The sequence below is a fragment of the Protobothrops mucrosquamatus genome, unplaced genomic scaffold, assembly GCF_001527695.2.
Source record: "Protobothrops mucrosquamatus isolate PMUCROS unplaced genomic scaffold, P.Mucros_1.0 scaffold45, whole genome shotgun sequence".
NCBI classification, from domain to species: Eukaryota; Metazoa; Chordata; class Lepidosauria; order Squamata; family Viperidae; genus Protobothrops; species Protobothrops mucrosquamatus.
This window is the reverse complement of record NW_015386427.1, coordinates 2883644-2899469: the sequence shown is the minus strand read 5'-3', so window position 1 is coordinate 2899469 and position 15826 is coordinate 2883644. Positions and strand designations below refer to the sequence as shown.

The following is a 15826-nucleotide window of genomic DNA, read 5'->3' as shown; positions in this document are numbered from 1 at the left end:
TGTGGCTTTTACTACTATTTGTAACAAATTTCTCCTGATGTCAGAGCCAAACCTTCATTATCCTAATCCCCAAAGTATTCCTTTACTAATAAGAAACAATGTGTTGGAGTTAGATCCATTTAAGATAGTGTCTTAAATCAGGGGTGGGGAACTATGGCCCTTTTATGACTTGTGAACTTCAACTCCCAGAATTCCTGAGCCAGCCATGGGATTCTGGGAGTTGAAGTTCACAAGTCATAAAAGGGCCATAGTTCCCCACCCCTGATTTAAGAAAAGAGTTGTGAAAGATTAAAGTCTTTGTTTACTATGGTTACTCTTCCCTTCTCAAGAAAATAACAGTGTTGTGAGGTTTTAAGGAAAACATCAGAGTGAATTCTACTTCAGAAGTGGGGCCTGGAAGAATTGAAGAGTTCAATCTTTTTTCAGACAAATGTTCAAAGTTTGTACAATTCCAATTCAGCTTAATCTCTCAATCAACTATTAAAACTCATATTTTGTCAGTCCTCCCAGGTAAACCAGATAGGAAACATGACTAAATGACCCAATTCTACTTTATTTTAAACTTCAATTTTGCATGCTGAAGGCACAAATTTCCCGCCTCCACTTTTAACTGCTTGATCAATTAGGGTGGGTACTTCATAATTTTTTTTCTTTCACCATTAAACCAGTGTCTTTTGTTTGTTTGTTTGTTTGTTTCCTAGGCACATCTCTTCCCTTCGTCCCCAAGGTCATATACACATTCTGTTTCATATTTTAAAACCACTGCCCTTGAATACTAGTTCTACAATGGATTCATACATTGTTCACTCATACTTCATTTAATCATGATTTATAGAATTAACCACTACTGATTCATTTTATAAATCAAGTGGCCATGTTCATACAATACACTAAGGTTAGGCAATACAGCAAGACTAAGCAAACTATATAATGGTTTAGTGTGAAGATAATTTAAATATCATGGTTGGAAACTCCAGGTCATTTTTGCCATCACTTGGGAATACAGGGACAGAGGGGAAAACTTACCTTACTGTCGAGGTGGTTCATATGAGAAAATTAGTTCTTGAGTTCTGACTTATTTTGTAATTACTGGGAAAGAATTTCCATGCATTATTGTAATTTGGCAGAGTATCTAAGCCTGACCCACGGAGAAACTCATTTTTCAACCTATCTTATAGAGAATAATGCTGGGCAAATCTTCATTTTAGGAACAGCAAAGTAAGGAAATTTATGTATTTGCTTGTTTGTTTATTTAAAGGACTTATGTGGCCTCCTATTTCACATAGTGATCTTAGATAGCTCAAAACAAGAATTAATGAAGCTATCTGATTAAACTTCGATGATGTGAAACACTGAGCTTCATAGTAAATCATCTTAGCACTAGCTTAAATTAAAATTTATAATCTCTGCTTCATTGACATATTTAATTTTCCAAAGAAGAACTAATGGGAAAACTTGATATGCCATAAATGTTTAGTGTAATTATTTAAAATGTAACATCAGAAGATAGAAATGTTTTAATTGACAATGTACAAAATAGAATCTAACAGGGTCTGCTTTTTTCAATTTCTGTAGAGCCAAGAAAGACATATTTCTCCAGAAAAGACCTGCAATGGATAAAAAAGGCAGTGGTTATTTCTTACTGATTATTCTACTAATTGTAAGTAAAAAAAAGTCTAATAACATTTATCTGAAAACCATTCAGGCCAAAGTTTGCATGTTTTTAAGCACAGAAACTATATTAATCAGGGGTAAACAACTTTAAACCCACTGTTTTGATCCAAGCACGCTTGGCCTAATTAATGTACCTCGATGCACTGTAGCTGTTAATGAGATATCATAATTTGTTTACCTATTTGATTTACATCAAATCAGATCAAATACTTGATTCAATTCTTGTCAACCAAACATTATTATTTTCAGCTGAAACTAACTAACTACATGGAGGGAAGTGTGCAGTGGGGTGCCCCAGTTATCTATTCTGGGCCCAGTGCTCTTCAACATCTTCATCAATGATTTGGATGAGGGGATAGATGGGGAACTCATCAAATTTGCAGATGACACCAAGCTGGCAGGAATAGCCAACACTCCAGAAGATAGGCTTAAGATACAGAAGGATCTTGACAGACTTGAACATTGGGCGCTATCTAACAAAATGAAATTCAATGGCGAAAAAAGTAAGGTTTTACATTTAGGCAAGAAAAACCAAATGCACAGGTACAGTATAAGTAGTACCCTGCTCAATAGTAGTAAATGTGAGAGGGATCTTTGAGTCCTAATGGACAATCACTTAAATATGAGCCAGCAGTGTGCTGCAGCTGCCAAAAAAACCAACACAGTACTAGGCTGCATTAACAGAGGGATAGAATTAAGATTACATTAAGTGTTAATACCACTTTAGAATGCTTTGGTAAAGCCACACTTGGAATACTGCATCTAGTAAAAAAGATGTTGAGATTCTAGAAAGAGTAGAGAGAAGAGCAACGAAGATGATTAGGAAACTGGAGGCTAAAACATATCAAGAATGGTTGCTGGAATTTTAATGAAGAGAAGGACTAAGGGTGACATGATAGCAGTGTTCCAATATCTCAGGGGTTGCCACAAAGAAGAGGGAGCCAAGTTAGTCTCCAAAGCACTTGAAGACAGGACAAGAAGCAATGGATGGAAACTAATCAAAGAGAGAAGCAACCTAGAACTAAGGAGAAATTTCCTGACAGTTAGAACAATTAAGCAGTGGAACAACCTGCCTCCAGAAGTTGTGAATGCTTCAACACTGAAAGATTTTAAGCAGAAACTGGATAACCATTTGCCTGAAATGGTATAGGTTTCCTGCCTGAAAAGGGATTTGGACTAAAAGACCTCCAAGGTTCCTTCCAACATCATCATCATCATCATCATCATCATCATCATCATCATCATCATCATTATTATTATTATTATTATTATTATTATTATTATACCATTAAGTATAATTGATTTCATGTAAAATAATTGCCCAATTTATTAATTCCCCTTTCCAAACTTTCCAAAATCAGTATTCCAATTTCCCCTTTGCTATTTATTTGAAAATATTTTTTTTCATTTGAAGTCTTTAAGTTTGCATCAAACTTTTTTCATTAAGGATAGAAGGAAACTCACTCATTGTAAAGAAATTTGCCCTTCTGAAGTTCCTTAATAATGCAAAAGCCATTAATAAATAATTTGCGAACGTGATTAAAGAAGAAAATATATGACTCCAGTGTTCATTTGAAGGACCCGAAATGCCTTAGGCAAGATGACTTTTCCTTAGTTCCCATAGCTCTAAAAACTACCAGAGATTGCTATCTTATTGACTCTTCAAGGAGAGTCTTTATACAGAGTCCTTGTGAGCAATCCTGATTTTCTGCTTGCTTTGGAGAGGATTCAGAGAGGAATTTCAAGGAGCCAGTCCATTCACTGACTTCTTTTTCTGCCATGGCTGTCAGTTCCACTCTCCACAGAGCTGACTTCAATCCACCATTTCTTCTCAGAAGTCCCTAATGACTCCAATTTGTTACAGCTACAGAAGTATCAATTTGACTTAGAAGAAAGTAGGCACATACAGGAGATCAAAAAAGTGAAAATGGCAGCCACAATTTGTGCACTCTAAGCCCCATCTCTTTGATGATTTTCGATTTCACAAGTCGCAGTTATCGCAATAACAGTGTTTTTTTCTGTTTAAAATATTGTCTTGTTTGTTCTTTGATATATTGTGAAATAAATATAATATGAAGCAGCTGGCATCAAAAATTGGCAAATATTTCTTCATCCTCAGTTTAATGGGCTCAAATTTACAGTTTTGTTGTTTGGCTCAAATAATAGTTCCTCAAATATTATTCCTGACCCAGTTCTGTCCAAATTTCTCCACAACATGACAAATTGCTTCTGAAGCTTCTGAAGTCACAAAGAGACTTCCCTATATAACGTTGCTAATTCTCATTGACTGTCAGGTCCACCATGCAGGTGTCCTGCCATTCTGTTGGAGGGAGGGGGAGGGAGGTTTCTGGCATTCTTTGCATGCTTTTGCTTGTTGTAACTGCTTGGGAATTAGGGAGGGGGGTTGTCTTCAGAGAAGAAACAGACTCCTTCCCAGCCTGTTCAAGCCTGGTTCCAAGGCCATCGTGCTCTGAGAATGACCTGTTATCTACCCAGCACCTCAGTGTTCTCATAACATCTCTATGGCATCATCTTGGCTGCCAGTGGATTAGTCAGAGAGGTTGGATTTTGGGAAAATGAAAGAATTGCTTTGAGCTTTGAGTGGGACCTCCAGATTCCGACTGACTTTTCTGCATCCACTATCTCTCAGTAAAAGTTATTTTGATTAACAGTAATGGAATCAAGAGTTTTGCTTTTCTGAGGGACCAGCTGGGGCAGATCGTTACCTTAGACCAGGGGTGTCAAACTGCTGGCCCCCAGGCCGGATGCGTCATCTGGAAGCCACACCCACCACATTGCTGGCAATGGCAAAACCATCCCAATACATTGTGTGATGTCACGTGACGTCATGAGTTTGACATGTCTGCCTTAGACAGATAAATAAATAGTTATACACAAATTTACACACACATACACATAGAGATAAAGGTAAAGTTTTCCTCTGTCCAGTTGTGTCTGAGTCTAGGGAGCAGTACTCATCTTTGTTTCTTAGCTAAGGGAGCCTGTGTTATCCAAAACATTTCCATGGTGATGTGGCCAGCATGACTATATGCTGAGGCACATGGAACACTGTTAAGTTCCCACCAAAGCGATACCTGTTTATCCACTCGCATTTGCATAGGTGGGTAGGAGTTGGGGCAAGTAATAGGAGCTCACCTCATCGTGCAGTCTCAGACCTGGGTTCTTGACTTTCCAGTAGGCAAGCCCAGCATCTTTAACCACTGAGCCATTGCACTTTGACACACAGAGATAGCCCTTGATGAATGATTACAATTGGGATTGTTTGCTAATCAACTCCATCATTAAGCAAGCTGTCACATGACTGTGAGTTGTGACTTTACTGCTGGCTTCTCCTTTGACTTTTCTTGTTGGAAGCCAACTATGAATCACTCAAATGACAATCACATAAATGCATAAAAATCCACTGGTTGCGAAATGCCTTATTCTCAATTACATGACCACTGAGATGCTATGATATTCAAAGATGATAGGACCAATTTGGGTTAGTGAATGATCACTAAACAAGGCAGTCTTTAAGCTAGGGTTATAAATATATATAAATAGATAGATGATTGATAGACCGATAGACAGATAGTGTTATGATCCAGGTTGTCAAGGCAAAGCAGGCCTCCAGAGAGTCCTTTACTGCTTTAAGTAAATGTTCCAATAAACGAATCTCCAACTACCAGAAAGGCTCCACCCCACGCTATCCTGAAGACAGCTACCTTAAACAACAGCCCATATATAACAAAGAAATTCCACAGAGTAGGAGCACGCTCACAGGGCAAGGTCCAGGGTCCCAAGTCCAGTCCCCCACAAGGCAAAGGCAAGGCACAAGACAAAAGGCAGTCCGCAAGGCAAAGACAAGGAACAAAGCAAAAGGCAGTCCGCAAGGCAAGGCAAAAGGCAAAAGGGAAGAGACTAGAGTCAAAATCTGGAGAGTGTAAACCAAATTAAACAATTGTTTCTGGCAACAATTAACTCCCCACAACTTCTCCTTAATTCAAACCACTCTAGGTGCTCCTTGTGGGGAGGGGTTGGCTGCCTTCTCCCGAGTAGCCTCTCAGCCCTTCTCTGAGTTGCCTATTCTCCATTCTCCGTGCCCTTGGATCGAGTGGGGGAGGCAGCTGTTCCTCATCAGAGGGGATCTACTGCCTATTAGCACACTGCTGTCAGCAGCCAATCCTCCCCTGTGTCTGTGAGGGCAGAGAGCTCTCCATCTGATCGACCACCTCCTCTAGTGTCTGAGGGGCCTGGGCAGCATTGTCCTCAGCCCCTGGCCTCTCCAAACATTCCAAGGGAGACGTGCCATTCCCATTGGACAGTCCTGGTTCCAACTCCTCCTCCTCCTTCTTCGAACCAGGCTCCAATGATAGATAGATAGATAGATAGATAGATAGATAGATAGATAGATAGATAGATAGATAGATAGATAGATAGATAGATAGATAGATAGATAGATAGATAGATAGATAGATAGATAGGTATGTGGGTAGGTAGGTAGGTAGGTAGGTAGGCAGGCAGGCAGGCAGGCAGGCAAGCAGGCAAGCAGGCAAGCAGACAGACATATAGATATAGACAGACTGATAGAAAGGCAGACAGAGATAATAGACAGACACACAATACATATAAGCACCAACATCATCAGTCTGAGCATCAGATATGAAATAGAAAAGGTCAACATTTATTTTTAAAAATCTATTTTAATATTTGAGTTGATATCATGCTGTGGCATTTAGACATTTTTGTACATAAATATCTTGCCTATAATATAATGTTTATAAAATGTCATATTTAAGCCCCAAACTAAGATTGCATTTGGCATCTTGATGACATGAATAAGAAACAATATAATTATTCTGGTGATAAACTGTCTTGTTGCTGCAAAAACAACAAGTGTGTCGATCCCCTTAAAGACAAAAAGGTCCAAATAGCTACTGCTCTTACCTTCTGCTACACTTCCACCCTCATGGAATATCCTCGTGGCTGCTATCTGGAGCTGATGAGAAAAGAAACATCATCTTGTTGGCTGGTGGAAAGATCAGCTTTCCAGTCAATGTCCAGCCTTTGTCTTTCATTTTCTTTTGCAGCAAAGTGGGGGAAGATGACTGGACAGCAATAAAGTTGCTTCTGCAACTTTCTTGATCACTGGAGATGGGTGAACAAGTCAAGGCACCGTAGCTCCTTGATTTCAGGTATGGGAGGAAACAGTCCCAAGAACTGAAGAGTTGGAAGAGCTGGTTAGGCCCACTAATTCAAAACCATCTGCTCTGCAATTGCACAAGAAACAAAACTGTTCTTGTGCCACTTTCTCTGAATCTGAACCCAGAAATAATCAGCTCGGCTTCTTAAGTCCCACATCATGTAGAAAGGGCTTAAGACATTTATTATACTATTATCTTTCATTCATATATCACTCCAAAAGATGCACTTCTGGCAATGGTGAGATTCAAATATGTGAACAACCGGTTTTCTGTGTGGATGCTGCTTCCAGAAATCCATTCTGGGCCTGGGCAACAAAAAATTAGCTACCGGTTCTGCCAAAGTGGTGCAAACCGGCTGAATCCCACCACTGACTTCTGAGCTTCTCAAGCTTCCCTACCTCCACTAGGTCCAGCACTCCTGCCATTCCATAATAATAATAATAATAATAATAATAATAATAATAATAATGATGATGATGATGATGATGATGATGATGATGATGATGAAGTTAGAAGGGACCTTGGAGGTCATCTAGTCCAACCCCCTGCTCAGGCAGGAAACCCTATACCATTTCGGACAAATGGTTGTCCAGTTTCTTCTTAAAAACTTCCAGTGTTGGCACATTCACCGCTTCTGGAGGCAGGTTGTTCCACTGGTTAATTATTCTAACTGTCAGGAAGTTTCTCCTTAGTTCTAGGTTGCTTCTCTCTTTGATTAGTTTCCATCCGTTGCTTCTTGTCCTGCCTTCAGGCGCTTTGGAAAATAGTTGCCAGTTGATCAGCTTGCCAGATATTTCTTCATGCCCTGGAAATTTTTTTAATGTATCAGTGTGCCTCTATAAGTTATGCAGGCCTTGGTCTAAATTCTGTTTCCTCAGGCACATGAGTAGTAGTTGATAACTGGAATGAAAAGCAGGCCCAGCCTAGATGTGTGTAGTCCTATTAACATTGACCAGGAGATGCCATCTTCTTCTGTTGTACTATAATGTGCTACCAAGAGCCTGTCAACTTTGTCAATTTTGACAAAGATTGGAGAAATGGAACACTGGTTACAGAAAATATATGTTACCTCCCTCCACCAAAAATGAGGAAAAAATTCATTCTGAAGTCCAAGCAATTCCAGAGAATCATTACTGTATGTATCCTAACATCAAAGTCTGCATTGTGGATAAGATTAAAACAAATATAAGATCAGAACAAATAAGGTTAAAATAAATATTTATTGATGCATTAACATTATATTCCAAAATAGAAATAAAATTATTCTTGTGTGAAGAGTGGTTCTTACCCCAGGGCAGTTTGTAATTGATTGGAGAGGAAGATGGAATCCAGCTGGAACAAGACTGTTAATCTATTTCTATACTCTCTCTAGCATGAAACACTTGCTTTTATCAAGGCCAGGAAAAAATGGGTCTGTAGTGAGCATGAGCTTAATTGAGGAGGTCTTTGTCTTCTATTGCTTTTTCTGATAATTCGTTCTATAAAACAACCAGCTATTTTAATGTTATTTTATAGTTTTATACACTTCCCAGAGTCCACTGGAGCTGAGTGATCAATAAAGTAGTTGAATCTCCTCAACGTGGAGCATAGGTAAGCATGGAATGTTGCAAGTACATCAGACAATTAAAGAAGACAAAAGGGCATTCGAAAAATATCTAAAGAAAAGAAAAGAACATGCATCGAAGTTAGTATATCTAATTTACTGACTACTGGAGAGACCAAATTGGCTTACAAGAAAAACCAAATGAAGAACAGAAAAGAGACATGGGAAGTGAAAGTATTGCTTGGCTAGCACACACACACACACACACACACACACACACACACACACAAACTACCAGGAAAAGTACATAACTACAAGACCAGCAATGGCTAAGAGCAGCAAAGTTGAAGAAAGAGACAGAGGGGCTAATTCTGACTGGACAAAACCAAGCATTAAGAACAAATGCATATAAAGCCAGAATTGAAAAGACAAGAACAGACAGCAGGTACTGCTTCTTCAAAGAAGCTAAAGAAACAATGAACCACCTAGTTAGCTGCTACAAGATCTCACAGACTAACTACAAACCATGGTGTGACAAGTTAGCAACAGTAGAACATTGGAAGATCTGAAAGAAATATCATTTGACTGCAAGCAAGAACTGGTAGGAGCACAAAACAGACAAAATAATAGATAATGAAGAATTTATGGGACTTAGAATTCATACAGACAAGCAACTGTCACATAACATCCCAAACTGAACAATTGTTGTTATGAAAGACAGCGAAGTCTAGATGGTGGATAAGGCAGAAGTAGAAGAGAAGAAAAAGAATTGGAAAAAAATCACAAAATATAAATACCTATAAATAAAAGTAGAATGACTGTGACAAAATAAAGCAAAGGTAGTACCAATAACATTAGATATCTTGAGTGCGATCTCAGAACATCTGGAGCACCACTGGAACACCATTTGCACTGGCAAAATCACCATCAGTCAGTTGCAAAAAGCAGCTTTACTTGGAGCAGCTTACATCCTGCAATGATACCTTTAACACCATCAAACAACATCTGCCTATCCCAGATGTCATTGGGAAGGAACTCAATAGACGGACAAAAGTGCCAAATATTTGAATTATTTGAAAGTCTCCCTGATTTTGTCTAATTTTCCCATCAGATTATACCCTAATCCCCAGGTAGAGCATGTCACCTGGAAGTGCCCAGAAGACACTCATTTTAGCCATGTACCTGCCCTTTAGAACAGCATTCCCTGAAGATTAGATTAGCCCCAACCCTGGTGTCTTTTTATAAGACTTAATAACTTACGGGATCCATGGTTATGTTAATTGCTATTGGTTTTTGTGCCTTGGCTGCTAATTGTGTTTATAAGGTTTTAATATGAGTGTTTTTGCTTATTTGTTTCTACATAAATGTTTACTGATTGTTAGCTGTCCAATATCATGAACATAAATGGGCAGCCTGATAAATAAATGAACAAATGAATTTCATCAGAAACAGTCTTTATGGTAGAGTTTGTATGCCATACTCCTCAAATTATACTGGTAATATCTAATGTCATCCCATCCTAGAGGGCTTTCTTTTGGTCTCCCAACATTCAGTTAAAGTAGAGGGAATCAGTGGGAGGAGGCACTTTAGTTATGGTTCTTCAATTATCTTTTAATTTGATCTATATTATACAGCATGCTATTCTGTCAACTTTAGCATCTTAAAGTAATTTCTATCTTGTTCAATCTCTGTTAGTTGCTTTGGGAGATTATTATCTGACAGGCTGTAATAAACTTTCTAAATTAACATATGGTTGGGTTAAAAATATCTATTCAACATACTTGATTGATGGAAGCTGAAACACGTAACTCGCATATAGCTTTTGTTAGACGTTGTATAAAGATTATAAATGTTGGATCGAGTAGATGTAAAAATGAAAACATGACAGTTAACATGGTTCCAATTTATTTTTTTCAACACCAAGAAAATTGTTCTGTTGATGTAATAGTTTTGTCAAATTAAATAATGCAATAATGACAAACGTTCCTGCTGCTGCCTTTGAAAAGTAAACTGATACTGAACTGTAAAACTCTTCATGTGTTCTTTTAGATGTACAATGGCATTTCATACTAGGTCATTAAGTGTCTCATAGAAGAGCAGAATACTTTATGAAAGGAACAGATAAATATATTTCCAAATGCCTCATGCAATAGCCCAGAGAAAGAGAAATATTTCATGCCATCAGTAGACTTCCTTACTTATATTGCCACAGCAAATTGGGATAATAAAAGTGGATGCCGGAAATATAATAAATGCAAAATCACCTAAACTTTCCAAAGCTGTACCCTTTGTCATTTTAGTCTTAAAACAGGGAAAAACAACTTTCAATCTTAACAAAAAGTTTTAATAAAAATATACTATATCCAAAAAAGAAGAAATAACCTGGTACAAAAATGTACCTGCTGCACAAATTGCACTCAGAAGTGTAAAAATTTATATAGAAATTTATCATGATATGGATAAAAGGCAAAAGTATGTTGTACTTTAATAGGACAGTTCTATGCATATTTACTTGGAAGTAATCCTTACTGAATTCAGTGGGATTTCTTTTTAATAATACGTTTCTAAGAATTTGATTGTATCAAATGCTAGATGCATTCAGCAAAATAACTTTCCTTTTTAAAAAGTTATTTCTATTTCAACGGAGAAAGATATTGGTCAGTTATAACAACATTCACATATGAATCTACTTATTAAAGCGGTGCAAAATATTTGAATAGGGCAGTTGGGAGAATAAACCCAGCCAGCGAAGCTCAGTGCTGCAAAAGGTACAAAATTCAAAGGCTTCATTTGTGCCCCCTTGCTTCATATATCTTTCACATGCTAGGCACAGTCCTACTATTTATATCTTTTAATTGAATAAGTTCTGCAGATTGAAGTAGAATGCAAGTAAGTAATTAGCAATTCCTAATGCATAAGCCATCACTGATTTACATGGTTTACGCACAATGTAAAATCATAATATGATATGATTTTGGATTAGTCCTGCATGATGAGTGAATCCACCCCTTATTGTTGGGGACATATAAAAAACAACTTGCTATGGTTTGTTCAATGAACCATGTTTGAAAAAAAATCCATTCTTCAATATTGGATTTGGTATTTAACAGCGCTTAGGTATTTAACAGCGCTTGACTGACTTTATGTGGACTTAAAAGTTAAAGGGAGATTACCAGGAAATTCCAGGTGTATAGACAAGGGCAACCTGATCGGAGCTGCAAAAATCCAATTGGTAGCTGTCCTATAAACAAGATTGGAAGATTTAAAAAGTATCCCAGAAGGCAATTAACTGATACCAAGAAAATTTCATGCATACAAAAATTGAGTCACCAAAAGTCACTGACTTAGATTATTTGGGTTTTATATGTCAAAAAAGCCCATTTCATTTCTCCAGCCTAACATAAAAACATTTCCAATATTGTTTTTTTGTTATTGTTGTTTTAATGTATCCCTGAATCATAACTAATAGCATTATCCAACTTTTCTTTGATTATCTATCTTTGTCAGAAACCGGGCAAATTATCCAGAATCCTGGGAGTACTTCTAAATCACTCTTCTACCTACTCATACTTTAAATATTACTTTAATTTACAGGAATACACATTATTCCACTACTTTATATGAACAAAGATAAAATATGCATACTCACAATTAGCTGACATGTGAACTTACACTTTTTTGCATCACTATGTAAAACATTGTCCTGAGATTGCATGTACTACAGGAATGTGAAAGAGTTAGATTAGATAAGCATTTCTTGGTATTGAGAACACTGGAAATTAATAATAAAATGGATGGGATATTGCTCTAAAGAAATGTAGTTGTGCTATTGAAATGGGGGGAGGGAACTGTTCCCTTTTTTTCTTTCCAACATTAATATAACAACATAATCAAAGAATACAATAACAATAACATCTCTACTAACAAGGATATAATGATAACCACCTTTTAATGAGTGTATCTTGCTATTGTCATTAAAAGGAGAGATAAGGAATTACAGAAAACTCTTACACCAGATAACAGGGGTGGGGGTGGGGTATGTGAACAAAGTGTTTCACATAGTTTTTCTATGTATGATTTTATAATATGGTAAAAGATCTGGCAGGGAATCAAGGCAAACAATCACTCAAAGTTGCATTCAGTCCTGCTTGTTGTCCACTCTATAGATACATGTCCCTGAGATTAAGAGCATTGTACATTTCCTGGCAACTCCAAACTCCTTGAGTAAACAAACAAAATAAAAAAATGTTTTTATTGTATTGTCCCGATATAACTTAAAAATATTAACAGATTTTTTTTTTAATACAGAGGATGGCTCCAAGTTTCCCCACTACTGTAAGTTACGCCAAACCTACTTTAGAGTCTATGGAATATTCAGTGATACGCCAGAAAATAATAGATTCACAGTTCAAGTGCTATGAAAGGATGAACAGAGCACCTCCTTACAAGAAAAAAGGTAAAGGAACAAACGAAAGAAAGAAAAAAAACATTTAAAAATTATTATTTAAAGCAGTGCTGGATTTGGATTGCTGAAAATCCAAAAAAAACATGAACATAATCATAAATAGAAAATGTCTCTTTATAATTAGACTGAAAAATCTCACAAAATTTTATAAATAGTGAAAATGTCAAGGACAATATTAGATTATGTATAACATTTCTTTAAGCAGGAGGTTATTCATTTTGAATGTGTGTTGAATACCTTCTGCAGGGCAACATTTCTTTACAACTAATTTGGTGTTCAGATTTCTAGACCTTGATCCCATACTGGCCTTTTTTTCCCCATGTTGAAAGTATTTTTTGTATTGTCCTATACTTAGATTTGAATTATTGCAAGATTTCATAGACAAAACAAATACAAGTAGCCCTCAACTTACAACAGTTCATTTAGTGACTATTCAAAGTTACAATGGCACTGAAAAAAGTGACTTATGACCATTTTTCACATTTATAATCCTTGCAGCATCGCCATGGTGACATGATCAGAATTCAGATGCTTGACAGTTGACTCATATATATGACAGTCGCAGAGTCATGTGATCATTTTTTGCAACCTTCTGACAAGCAAGGTCAATGGAGAAACCAGAGTCACTTAACAATCATGTTAGTAACTTAACAATTACAGTGATTTACTTAACTGTAGCAAGAAAGGTCATAAAATGGCGTAAAACTCACTTAACAACTGTCTTGCTTAGCAACAGATTTTGGGCTCAATCGTGGTTGTAAATCAAGGACTATCTGTACTATTATTATACCCATCACTTGAATGTGGACAAAACAGTATTAGGTCTTTAATTCAAAGCTTCTTCCTAGTAATTTTTGTTCTTTTATTTCTTCTCTAATTATCTCTTAATTAGTCACTGTTTCATCTCTCTGGCTATGACATACAAAGCATACCAGTACCCAACTATATTTTAGTCTAATATGTACAGACCCAACCCTATCATTTTAATGAATATAGAAAATGATCTCTGTTGAATATACTATACTTAGCTATGGATGGATATATCATATGAATAAAACCTGTTTTATTTAATTGATGACTTCATTTCATTATTTAGACATAAACATATTCTTGCTCTGTTCTGTCAAAGAAAAAAGGAAATAAAGAATAGATTCTGATAATTAATTAATTCCTACCCTCAGTAGGAAATTGAGATCAATTAAGGAAAAAAAATATATTTGTGCTGAATCCAGGGAAATCCTTTGTACCCTTATCTCTGGAGTAGAATGAAGCAGCTCATCTAGCTGAATGTCTAAGTGGTTAAGTGGTTTTAAAGTGCTAGCTTTTAAAAAGAAAGATGCTACTTGGTGCCACATCATGCTGAATAAAAGGGGCAGAACCATCAAAGAGATTGATGAGTACTAGATATAATAACTGTAAGAAAACATTTGACTCCAAGGAAAGTCATTCTTTGAATATACATTACTTTATCAAGAGCTACTGTATGTAGAGCTATTCTTTGTTTTGGTTTTCACTTTTCAAAAAAGCCATTCTTGAGCTTTGCTGGAGGATTCTGCTGTGAAAGCAACCAGTCCTGACTATTGTCCTGAATATTCATTGATTCCTGGAAATTAGTAAACAGGATAAGGAGAACAGAGGCAGAGAGATCATCCAACATACAGCTTGTATACAGTTTTCAGTTCCTGAGCAAAACACTCTCCTCATAAGGTAATGCCATACATCTGTGGAGGAGAAACTTAGTATGATTAGCCATAAATGTAATTTGCTTGGCTTTGATATAGACCAAGGCAATACAAGTAGAAACACTTTTAAAGAGAATATAGCTGAATCTGTGTTTCAATAGAACCTACTACAGGTAGTCCTCACCTTATGACCACAATTAAGCCCAAAATTTATGTTGCTAAGTGAGAAATTTGTTTAATTAATTTCGCCCCATTTTACGATGTTTCTTCCACATTTGTTAATGTGGAAGTTGTTAAATTAATAACATGGTGGTTAAGTGAATCTGGCTTTCCCATTGACTTTGCCTGTCAGAAGGTTTAACCTTTGCCCAGTGCTCTTCAACATGCCCAGTGCTCTTCAACATTTTCATTAATGATCTGGACGAGGGGAAAGATGGGGAACTCATCAAATTTGCAGACGACACTAAGCTGGCAGGAATAGGCAACACTCCAGAAGACAGGCTTAGGATACAGGAGGATTTGGACAGACCTGAACACTGGGCGCTATCTAACAAAATCAAATTCAACGGTGAAAAAAGTAAAGTTCTACATTTAGGCAAGAAAAACCAAATGTACAGGTATAGTATAGGGGGTACCTTGCTCAATAGTAGTAACTGTGAGAGGGATCTTGGAGTCCTAGTGGACAATGATTTAAATATGAGCCAGCAGTGTGCTGCAGCTGCCAAAAAAGCCAACACAGTGCTAGGCTGCATTAACAGAGGGATAGAATCAAGATCACCTGAAGTATTAATACCACTTTATAATGCCTTGGTAAGGCCACACTTGGAATACTGCATCCAGTTTTGGTCACCACGATGTAAAAAAGATGTTGAGACTCTAGAAAGAGTACGGAGAAGAGCAACAAAGATGATTAGGGGACTGGAGGTTAAAACATATAAGGAACGGTTGCTGGAATTGGATATGTCTAGTTTAACAAAGAGAAGGACGAGGGGGGACATGATAGCAGTGTTCCAATATCTCAGGGGCTGCCACAAAGAAGAGGGAGTCAAGCTATTTTCTAAAGCGCCTGAAGGCAGGACAAGGAGCAACGGGTGGAAGCTAACCAAAGAGAGAAGCAACCTAGAACTAAGGAGAAACTTCCTGACAGTTAGAACAATTAACCAGTGGAACAACCTGCCTCCAGAAGCGGTGAATGCGCCAACACTGGAAGTTTTTAAGAAAAAACTGGACAGCCATTTGTCCGAAATGGTATAGGGTT

General features: G+C 37.2%; 1 protein-coding gene across 1 annotated transcript in view; it reads left to right on the top strand.

Annotated features, from left to right (window-relative positions):
- Positions 1-1640: 1640 nt before the first annotated feature.
- CALCR (calcitonin receptor) overlaps positions 1641-15826 on the top strand; it is an 85998-nt gene continuing 71812 nt past the window's right edge. Inside the window, exons 1-2 of the mRNA XM_015811608.1 lie at positions 1641-1660; positions 12730-12877. Of these exons, the coding sequence (XP_015667094.1) occupies positions 12733-12877 (145 nt within the window). The 5' untranslated portion in view covers positions 1641-1660; positions 12730-12732. The remainder of the gene's footprint in view (positions 1661-12729; positions 12878-15826) is intronic.